Raw genomic sequence first — 11,339 nt, 5'->3', positions numbered from 1 at the left:
TGTTTAAAAAGAGATCGAGATTCATTTTGTTTTTCTATCACCGTATTTCTGTACCATGTTTTGACCTGCCAGGCGATGTTTCCGATTGGACAGAAGAGCCGCTCGCTATCGCACACCATTGGCTAGTGTGTCTGCCCGTCACTCTAAGTCGTTATTCAATTGGTTATTTCTACAAAGGGCGTACTATATACACAACAAGCAAATTTGGCGCCACAGATGAAACACGGAAACTCCGAGTTTTAAACAAGGACAGTGTTTTAAAACGGCAACGGGCGCAAAAGGGATAGTTTTATATATTTAAACTTTATAATCTTATATTTTAACATGTTTGTGACCGATATTCGAAAGGAATTTTATGATGTTGTCGTTAACCAGGTGCGTAATAGCTGTTTTGTCTGGGTTTGGTTGCTGGAGTGCTAATTCAAGACCCCCATACTGTTAATATTTACAGTTAATATAAATAGCTAGTATTGAAAAGCACTATTAATACTACCATGATCTGTTGATGTTTTAATATTCGATGTTATATAGTACATATTAATTTATAATACTTATTCTAGTCTATATGTTGTTGCTTGTGTATTGTAGTGACTGTATTATTGAAGTTAATATATATAAGTATTTTGACTTTCTCAAACTTGTCTCTTGTTTTTATATATCCAGAGAGTGGCCCTGCTCGTGTCTCCTGATATTGATGCCTTGTGTGCCTGTAAGGTTCTGCAGGTTTGTCATATCATTATAAATTCATATACTACAATAACAACAACATTGAACTGATAGTAAACATCACAACATACACAGATATTCAATACACAAGATGCTTTGTACAGGACACCTACAACAACCTACGCATGTGCAAACATTATGATGTAATAGTGAGAAAAAAAAACTTTAGTATTAATATGTGGTGTAGATATTCAGATGTTTATATACTGCAGTACATATTATCGTTCATTCATACACTAATGGTTGACTGAAATATATATTTTTTTAGTTTCAATCTTTTAAATGCCACATCACAGACACCTGTGTGCAAAATTTAAAAGGCAGACATGTATTTGCATGCATAAAGACCCAATTAATACTGTGAAAAATGTATATTATAGATATGTGTAAAATATGTAGTTTCTATTACATTATACTGTAGTGTTTTTCAACTCACTGTAGTGCTGTACTGTTAGAGGTATTATTTATTTAAATCAAATTTTATTCATATATTTGTATCATTATTTGTTTGAAAACTCCTGCTCTAGAGAGAGGGCTGCCCAAATAATACATAATACAGTTTAATGATTGCAAATGAGATGTTTTTAAATGAAACATCTCACTCAGTTTTTACTCAAAAGTGTTTAGCATTTTTTGTTCCAAGTGTTTGTCTATGTTTTTCCATCCAGGCTCTATTTCACTGTGATCAAGTCCAGTACACGCTGGTTCCTGTGACAGGATGGCAGGATTTAGGGACTGCATTTATGGAGCATAAAGAACAGGTACCACTTTATGCTCTGCCATAAGTGCTGTTTAGTTCGGCTATATACTGATATTTGGGCATTAGTCATCAGCTTTTGAGTCTAATCTATAAGCAATTGTTGTGTATCTTTATGTTTCTTCTTCTAGTACCAGTATTTTGTCTTGATAAACTGTGGAGCGAATGTGGACCTGCTGGAGACTCTTCAGCCTGAGGAAGACTCGGTGTTCTTCATCTGTGATACACACCGACCTGTTGACGTGGTCAACGTCTACAATGACTCTCAAGTACAAATGTTCAGCACTTTATTAGCTCTGATGCATCCTGTTGCAAATATGCAGTTATTAATAAATTATTTCTGTACTTGAACTGCTATAGATAAAGCTCCTGATAAAGCAAGATGACGATCTTGGTGTTCCGTCCTATGATGACATCTTCCGTGATGATGAGGATGAGGATGAAGAAAGAGACGGCGATGATTCTGGAAATGAAAGCGAAGGAAGCGCCGAGCCTTCTGGGAAACGGAGGCGTTATGATGAGGCATGTTTTCATATTTATGTCATGCATATTATGAGTAGATGGACTCTTTATACTCGAGGTTTGTAAAGTCTGCATTAACTTGTTCAGGGCGCTTTGGAAAGGAGAATAGAACGACAGCATGCCAGACGAGAATGGGAAGCTCGAAGGTCATTAAATATAAACATAACAATTACTCCAAAATTAAAATGGAGAAACATTTTTGTGTGATGAGTACATTGTATAGTGTGTGTTTGTGTTTGCAGGAGAGAGATTCTGTTTGACTACGAGCAGTATGAGTTCCATGGAACATCAGTGAGTAACTATGATCATGTTTTCATATGGTCTGATTTATGCTTTAATGCATTTGTGACTTCAACAGATTTACATAAAGAGGCTTTTAGATGGTTAATAAAGCTGATGAAATGGCAAAAAAAGAGAATATTTTAAGGCATTTGACAATATTCTGCTATTTTGATCTGAAATATGCACTAATATAACAATACATGGTGAACAGCTATATATATATATATATATAATTCTAATTTGCTAAAACTTGTGAAACTTTCATAAACTTTTGTGAATGATTGTATCAATTTTGGGGTGAAAAAATGGCGATTAAAAAATATCTGGCTTTTGACGATATTCAGCTCTTTGCTCTGAAATATGCACTAGTATAACAATAAAGCAAATAAAGTGCTATTTGAAACTTTTATGAATCATTGCATCAATTTTAGGTTGAAAACAGGATACGGCCTAATGGGAATTTTATATTTCAAAAGGATCTGATTGAAGTCTATAATGTGAACTTGTAGCGTTCAGTCATTAAATATTTGTAAATGGTTAAATGCCATAATTAAATACTCAATGATTTGCTCAGTTCTACTACTTGGTGAATATGCAATTTTCTCAATATTTGTTGGCTGCAGTGTGTGACTGTGTATTCTGTTGTCTACAGGCAGCGTTGGTGATGTTTGAGCTGGCCTGGGTCATGTCTAAAGACACCAAAGACATGCTGTGGTGAGCTTCCTATCTAATATTACCTCTAAGAAGTCGCAGTAAGTGCTGTAGATGTGTTCTGTGAACTGAAAACTGACTCTTGATTGGCAGGTGGAGTGTCATTGGCCTGACAGATCAGTGGGTCCATGATAAAATCCCACAGTAAGAATCTCACTCTTATCTCGCATCGGCATAATCAACCTCTTCAAAACATCTCATGACTTCTGAAGCAGTAAGTTTCAGAGTAACCCGTGTGTTTCCGTCACACAGCATGAAATATGTGACAGACATCGCCACCCTACAGCGCCACGTGTCCCGACACAACCATCGAAATGAGGATGAGGAAAACTCGCTGTCCATCGACTGCATGAGGATCTCCTTTGAATATGAGTATCCTTCTCCACATGATGTGAAATTAGGTTTGAATGTGTGATGTTCAAAACCAAATACCAGTGCTAGCTACTGCATACTATTGAGCTGTTTAATGACCTCATTACGGTGCATGTTCAATTTCATGCTCAAGCAAATGAAAATTAGAAATAATGTGCACAATATACATAATGCATGCTGCTATCTTTCACAAATCGTAGGTGGAATGTAATTTTGAACATGCTTGATGAAGAACTGTGAGTGTGTTTGACCCTTGACCCTGTGTGTCAGTCTGAGGTTGGTGTTGTATCAGCACTGGTCTCTGTACGAGAGCATCTGTAACTCCTGCTACACCTCCTGCAGCTTTAAACTCTGGTCCATCAACGGACAGAAGAAACTGCAGGAGTTCCTGGCTGACATGGGGTGAGAGTGGACGGGTCTTATTCTTCCAGATCTTTATGGGCAAGAAAACACTTTGGTTCATGTGCAAAATTTTTGCTAAAGCAATGACCCAAAAGAAGTAATTTGATCACAATTATGGCATGTTTTTCCCCATGCTTAAACATGTTTTTTTTAATGCCAGCAGTAGAAATATGATAAAGATGCTTAATTAGAATATTATTTATAGTTTATTGAGCAAGTTGATTAACTGTGATGTGTGTAAATGGTTTGCATTAATATCGAATACATTGTATACGTGTGATTCAGACTTTAGTTGAAAATCTCCTTTTAATGATTGTTTTTCCCGCAGCCTCCCACTCAAGCAGGTCCGGCAGAAGTTTAACTCCATGGATATGACGATTAAAGAGAACCTGCGCGAAGTCATCGAGGAATCGGCCAATAAATTTGGGTGAGAGAGAGTCAAATGAAAGATTGTGCTTGTTGTAATCCGTATCTGTCACATGTTTAATGGTTTGCTTTGTTTTTTTCCACCTCAGGATGAGAGACATCCGTGTTCAGACGTTCGGTGTACACTTCGGCTTTAAGAACCGGTTCCTGGCCAGTGATGTGGTTCACGCTGCGGCCGCCTTGCTGGAGAACGTGGAGAAGGATGAAACGCCAGCGGACAACTTCATCAAAGCTCTGGACTGTCTGTCCAGGTATAAAGCAGGGCTATTATATTTAACTTTTTATATTAAAACCATTTAATATACAGTACAGGTCAAAAGTTTGGAAACATTAGTTTTTTTTATATTTTTGAAAGAAGTCTCTAATGCTTATCAAGGCTGCGTTTATTTGATCAAAAATACAGGGGAAAAAAACAGTAATATTGTTAAATATTACTACAACTTAAAATAATAGTTTTCTATTTGAATATACTTAAAAAAATTATTTATTCCTGTGATGCAAAGCTGAATTTTCAGGATCAATTTTCAATGTCACATGTGACATTCAGTCTATCACATGATCCTTTAGAAATCATTCTAATATTCTGATTTATTATGAGTGTTGGACACAGTTCTGCTGCCTAATATATTTGATGAATAAAAGGTTAAAAAGAACTGCATTTATTCAAAATTTAAAATAAAAAAAAATATTTTCTAATTATATAAATCATCTTTACGATCACTTTTTATCAATTTAACACATCCTTGCTAAAATTTTGATTTAGGATTTTGATGGAGACTGGTACAAAGGAGTATTTAAAACGGTTCAATTTAGTTTTAGGGATTCTGTACCTTCTGCCAGAAGGCAAGAGCTCATATTCCGTTTGAAGGATGTGGGACGGGTCCAACAATACTCTCCGCGCCTGCCTAAGTACAGATTGCTCATAGATGGACTGAAGGGAGAGCTTTTCAGTCCTCCCCATCACCTTCATAACGGTCTGTACCAGGCGCTGCAACTTTGACTTGGACTGTGTGGAGAGATTGCCGAACCACGCCGTCATCCCATACCTAATAATACTCTCCATCACTGCCTGATAAAATAAAAACATGATGTTCTGGCTGACGCCAAACACTCTTAGTCTGCGTAAAAAATACAGTATTTGCTGTAAACGGGAACATACATAATCTACATGGTCACTCCAACTTAAGAGGTTATCCAGGTGGATACCCAGATACCTGTATGAAGTGACCTGTTTGATCTCCTCCCTATGAATTGACAAGAGGGTATGATCCCCCACCAACCGAGGATCAAACACCATCTCCTCAGTTTTTTTAATTATCAGTTTAACAATGTAACAACAATATATATTGTTGTTACAAAAGATTTATATTTTTAAAACATTTGCTTCTTTTTTCTTTTTTCTTTTTTTTTTATTCATCAAAGTATCCTAAAAAAGTATCACAGGTTATGAAAAAATATTAAGCAGCAGAACTGTTTCCAACTTTGATAATGAATCATCATATTAGAATGATTTCTAAAGGATCATGTGATAGACTGGATGTCACATGTGACACTGAAGACTGGAGTAATGATCCTGAAAATTCAGCTTTGCATCACAGAAATAAATGATAATTTAAAGTAAAATAAATTGAAAACCAATTATTTTAAATTGTAATAATATATCACAATAAATAAAAAAAATCTGTATTTTTGATCAAATAAATGCAGGCTTGATGAGCAGAAGAAACTTCTTTCAAAAATATTAAAAATAGTAATGTTTTGACCTGTAAATATAAATATAATTTCTTTTTTTGTTGCATAAAATAAAATATTAACTGAAATAAAATTAAACTTAAACTTGTTTTATTTCAGCTAGTTACTAAAGCAACATTACTAGTTTTACTTAGTTTGACTTGATGCACTAAAATTACAAACTAGAACTGAAATAAAAATTAAAAACTACATAAACAAAGAAATTACTAATATGACAAACGAAGCAAAACTACCAAATATATATATATATATATATATAAAAAAGAAGCTATATTAGTATCTCACTGATGCTAAAATAGCACTGGTATAAAGAGGCTGGGCCATCTCTTTAACAGTTTCATAGATATTGTAATGTGTCTGTGTAGTTTCTTAAGAACCGTTTTACTCAATGACTCCTCTTTGTCTTTGTCTGTGTCTCTGTAGGAGTAATCTGGAGCGGTTGCATTTAGGCATCGATCTGGCCAAGAGGAAACTGAAGGCCATCCAGCAGACGGTGGCGAGCTGCATCTGCACCAACCTCATACTCTCACAGGGGCCTTTCCTCTACTGCCATTTACTGGAGGTGTGCAACAAATCTTACGGCTTCAGGTTTAACATTATGAAGTGTAGCACAGTTTCTCAGTGACTGTCAACCTCTAAAAATCAGTTTTAGTCTATTGTCAGTGCTTGAAGTGTGGCACTGCTCTTTTAAATAAGCAGCTTTCAGTGGTCTAAACCTTTCGTGATCCAATCGAGAGGTCGAATATGAATATAGTAGTGTCATTCTAAACTTCTCCTTCCACTCAGGACAGTCCTTTACATCGGACTCATCACACACACCTTGTTTTGGGTGCGGGAAGGGGTGTTTTTACTGCTTGATGAATATAAGTAGCACGGCACAAAGCTTCATGTGCTCGTCCTCTCCTAATCAGGACCCGGAATAGATCAATATTAAGTCTGTGCTTTAAAACAAAGAAAAGAAGAGATTTAGGATTATGATTTGTATGTACAAACAGCAGGAAAATCAGTATATTCGTGCAGTGTGCGGAAGCTCGTGACATAACTGTGCACATCAACCCGATCACTTTTTCTAACATTCATGTAAACACTTAGTCTGGCTATCAGCAGACCAAGCTCAGTCTTTTAAGATTGAACATTAGTCTGGAGAGTCTGCTCTGTATTTTCTACTGCACAAGAGGCGTGATCAGCGGGCATAGTTCAAATGACTCTGTGCAATTGGATAGTCCTTCAACCAATCAGACCAGCGATCTGGGTGACGTACTTTGCAGAGCGACGCGAAAACTCCAGGCAGGAAACGTGTAACCAAACCTGTTGATCAGCGGTTTGCAGAAGAAGCAATGGAATCGAGAGATTTTTACAGGTTATGCAAAAAAAAAATATGAAAGTGAGTATTTACACCCACTCGAGCAATTTATTTGCTAAAAAGAAGCCATTGAGCATCGTCGAGAGGTTAAAAGGAATTGGACAGAGCCGCTGGAATTGGATTGGATTAAACCCGCCAATAGCGCGCCAGGTGGATAAGCCAGTTTGTGATTGGTTCCCGCAAATTTGTAAAGGAAGCAGCAGAGATAAATGTACAGGTTTCCAGCCTGAGCTGCAGGGCGAAATCAAATCGACCCAATCTAGTTAACACTACATTCGGATTTATCAATCAGAATTTTTATTGTTCAAAAGCATTATTACTATAAACAAAATAAAAAATAACTATTGAATACTCTATTTTATAGTACAGTTGTATTATTATTTGAGTAATATTTTTTTTTATTTTTTTTATATAATTTAAAAAAGAAACAGTGATTATTAAATATTCATTTGTATAGTACAATTAATAGCATTATTACTATATTTATTGATTTGATTTCAATAACATTTTTATTATTATATACTTGATTTTATAGACTGGTATATAATACCACTATTTTATACATAATATACACTATTTTATACAAAAGTGTTATTCCTGTAGTAATATATATTTCTTAAATTCAGTAGAATAAAAAAATTATATTTGTTTAATCCTCGACTCTGCCCAATTCTCGTGTTCCCCATCCCCCCCACATATATATATATATATATATATATATATATATATATATATATATATATATATATATATCTTTTTTATTATCATTATTATTATTATTAGTTTTTTTTATAACAGTTTTTATACATACACAAAACAGATCAAATGAAAGTCCCACATTATATATACAAAGAGTACAGTATACATAAAATATACACAGAAAGACCCCCCCCCCCATGTTTGGACTGATATGAGGGTGAATAATGAGAGTAATTCATTATATTGTGTTGAAAACAAGTTGATGAAGCGTGTCTTGTGTTTGTAGGGAACACCAGATGTGAAGCTGTTTTCTAAACCTCTGGCTCTGACACTCCTCTGCAAATATCTGCTCAAAGCCTTCGTCTGCTCCGTAAGTGCATGTGTGCAAAAAAATACTCAATGAAAGAAGTCAGTGGATGTGTCTGTGGAGTTAAGTCACATTAAGCTGCTAAAGCCAGAAAAATGTTGGAGTTCAGCACATGTGATGAGAGGACACGGCTGTTCTCATGAGTGTGTTTCTGTTAGACGAGGAACAAGCGCTGTAAGATTCTGCCGTTGATAATGGCCGCTCCTCTGGATGTGGAGAAGGGGACTGTGATCGTCCTGGGAATTCCACCAGAATCAGACACCTCTGACAAGAAAAAGTGAGTTTGTTCATGCTTTTAAACAGAGACTCACATTCGGCCCCTTTTCTTCTCTGAAAAATGCTAAAACTCCAATCAAAAATTACATCAGCGTTTTTCTTTTCCCTCAAGTTTCTTTGGCCGGGCGTTTGAAAAGGCAGCCGAGAGCACCAGCTCCAGAACTCTACACGATCATTTCGACACTTCAGGTCAGTCGCTGCACCACTGCATCATGGGACATGATCTCACACAGCTTATGTCAACCACTAGAGGGCAGAGCAGCCCAGAGTTTCTGTGACCAAGAGTTTGGATCTGAATTTGCAATGATGCAAAATCACGAAAGTAGTAAATTATTAAGAAAAGTTATTTCATTATTATTATTGTTAGAATTTATCATTTTCATTCATTTATCAATTGTTTGTTATAAAAAAATGGAGCACATCATGTCACACTGCAGGACACCGGTGTTAACTTGAGTTCTGGAGCTTAACTTCAAAGCCAAATGTTGAATAAATTATGGTAATTTTACATGGAAGATTTAAAGATTTTTTTTTTTTTTTGTCAGACCAGGTTGCATTAATCATGTAATATTAACACTCGAGTAGGGCTGCTTGATTCTGGCAAAAATCATAATCACAATTATTTTTGGTCAATATTGAAATCATGATTATTTAGCACGATTATTGGTGGGCGATATAAGTCTTATTACACGATAAGTAATTTTAAATATCAGTGGACTTTCACAAATATCGATACTTCAGCAAAAACTAATACTGTGTTAACTAATGTTAGAAAAAGGTAAACAGTCAGAAAACGATAAGAACAAAGAAACGAATTATAAACCAAATAAATGCAACAGAATGAAAATACAAATTTAAAAAAAGTTATAAGTTTTGTACTAACAGTCGTGATCATATTGAATAATCAAATGTAAAATAACACTGCATAGTCTTACTGTACATTAAATATAGATTAATCCTTATTAAAGCTACTTATGGTATTCAGTCAAGATCAGTGAGTGATTTTTCTTTGTCATTTGTTGTGTGATTATCATTAATGACAGACAGGTTTATTAGGCTGCTGTCCCTTTAAGAGCTAATGCATGGATCCAATATACTGTTACACAAGCGTTTTCTTTCTCATCTGTGTACATTTACTTAAGATATAAACCCACGTGTTTACGTGAACACTCTCCAAAAAGTAATTTTGACACTGTGTGTGGGTGTTTCGGCGAGTATCCGCGTTCAGCTCCGACTCCGGCGCACTCAGAAAGCCGCCTGGGGAACAGTGTCTCTTTTGTGGCTTAATGAGCTTTTACACTGTTTAATCTCAAACATGTCCTGCAGTTTAGAACACTCACTTATTTGGCTGCCGCACAATAATCGTTTTACCTCGATTATCTTGTTTTCATAATTATTCGCACAGCCCTACACTCAAGTTATTTGACACACACATGAGCTGCACAACGGCCTAACTGATCCGTTATATTCATACAGTTTCCCATCATTTCTGTCAGTTTGGTGCCAAATGCCTTCAGTTCTGCCAGACCCCAAAACACACACACATCACATGCACGCGCGCACACACACACATCACATGTACATTTATCAACATCCCACAACAGGTTATGTGAATCTCTCTCTCTCTCTGCGCAGTTATAGAGCTAAAGATGGAGGACAGAGGGAAGTTTCTGGATGCCCTCATCACCCTGTTGTCATAAAGTCCCACTGCATGCTGGGGAATGATTCCCAAACTGCCCACAGAAACTCTGGACACACATATGCGTGTGCTTTGCATCCACACACACAGTGGAATTTCACATCCCTTGAGTAAACGTGAGTTTTACCGTGTTCTCAGCCAGTTTGGTGCCAAATACCTTCCCAGCCCTTCATCCTGTAGAGCGTCTACAGCCCTTCACCCCAGAGATCAGCTGATGTTTTGGTCATGTGGTGCCAGACCTTCTGTTTGACTGTACAGGCTTGATTTATGTGTGTGTTTTTAGGTTTTTTTTTGTTTGTTTTTTGGTGTCCTGTCTTTAGTATGTATCTGTGCATGTTATATATGAATTTAAATAAATCATTTTTATAATCTTCTGATGTTGAGTTCATTTCATTGACTGCCAATTTAACGATGGTTACTAGAATTATTGATTTAAAGTTTGTTTGATTAGTATTTTTAAATAGTTTTACACAGTATAATACAGTCTTTTTGAAGCTTTTTTAAGGTCAACATATCTTTGTAAGATGTTTTACTTCCATAACATGATGTTTTTGAGTGACAGATGTTCAGTGAAGGAGAATTTTATCCATGTGAAATGTATTGGATGGAGAAAAGTGTGTGATTAAGACAAACACATTTTCTTTGGATTAACATTCACTGAAAAGTTTACTTAAATATTTGTTAATGATTTTATGTTGGCTTTAAACTTTTTATCAGTAATTTTTTTTTACTTCTGTTTTATATTGTACAATACATATGACCGTTTTAAAAACTAAACCCGTTTTGAATTATCACTTAAATTCTTTGGAAAACCGAAATGTACTTCTTTATTCTACCAAAATGATTTGTTTTAAAATGTTGAAAGTCCATCTATCTTCTGAAACTATATCTTTGACACAAACCGGCTGAAACGTGAGTATGAATTAGATCTGAAAACTATGCAGAAGGGAAATCTAATGTTTGATTCACTTTTAGAAAATATTGA

At 35.6% G+C, this 11,339-nt stretch overlaps 1 protein-coding gene across 1 annotated transcript; it reads left to right on the top strand.

Annotated features, from left to right (window-relative positions):
- The first annotated feature begins 209 nt into the window (after window positions 1-209).
- Window positions 210-10,728, top strand: cdc45 (CDC45 cell division cycle 45 homolog). Its single transcript, XM_082187869.1, has 18 exons — window positions 210-375; window positions 664-723; window positions 1,395-1,487; window positions 1,615-1,752; window positions 1,844-2,005; window positions 2,093-2,151; window positions 2,248-2,296; window positions 2,940-3,001; window positions 3,092-3,142; window positions 3,251-3,370; window positions 3,641-3,772; window positions 4,101-4,199; window positions 4,288-4,449; window positions 6,374-6,512; window positions 8,299-8,382; window positions 8,538-8,656; window positions 8,768-8,844; window positions 10,291-10,728. Exons 1-18 carry the CDS (start codon window positions 325-327, stop codon window positions 10,353-10,355), a joined length of 1,722 nt encoding a protein of 573 aa, XP_082043995.1. The 5' UTR covers window positions 210-324; the 3' UTR covers window positions 10,356-10,728.
- The last annotated feature ends 611 nt before the right edge of the window (window positions 10,729-11,339 follow it).

Source organism: Leuciscus leuciscus (genome assembly GCF_965113295.1).
Source record: "Leuciscus leuciscus genome assembly, chromosome: 13".
NCBI classification, from domain to species: domain Eukaryota; kingdom Metazoa; phylum Chordata; class Actinopteri; order Cypriniformes; family Leuciscidae; genus Leuciscus; species Leuciscus leuciscus.
Note: the sequence above shows the minus strand (reverse complement) of the source record. Positions and strands in the feature narration are given on the sequence as shown.

Excerpts from the sequence above, each read along its gene's own strand:
- cdc45 (XM_082187869.1), top strand. The coding sequence starts at position 325 with ATGTTTGTGACCGATATTCGAAAGGAATTTTATGATGTTGTCGTTAAC. Across the intron at positions 3,002-3,091 it reads GACACCAAAGACATGCTGTG|GTGGAGTGTCATTGGCCTGA; the intron begins GTGAGCTTCCTA and ends CTTGATTGGCAG. Across the intron at positions 4,450-6,373 it reads GCTCTGGACTGTCTGTCCAG|GAGTAATCTGGAGCGGTTGC; the intron begins GTATAAAGCAGG and ends GTGTCTCTGTAG.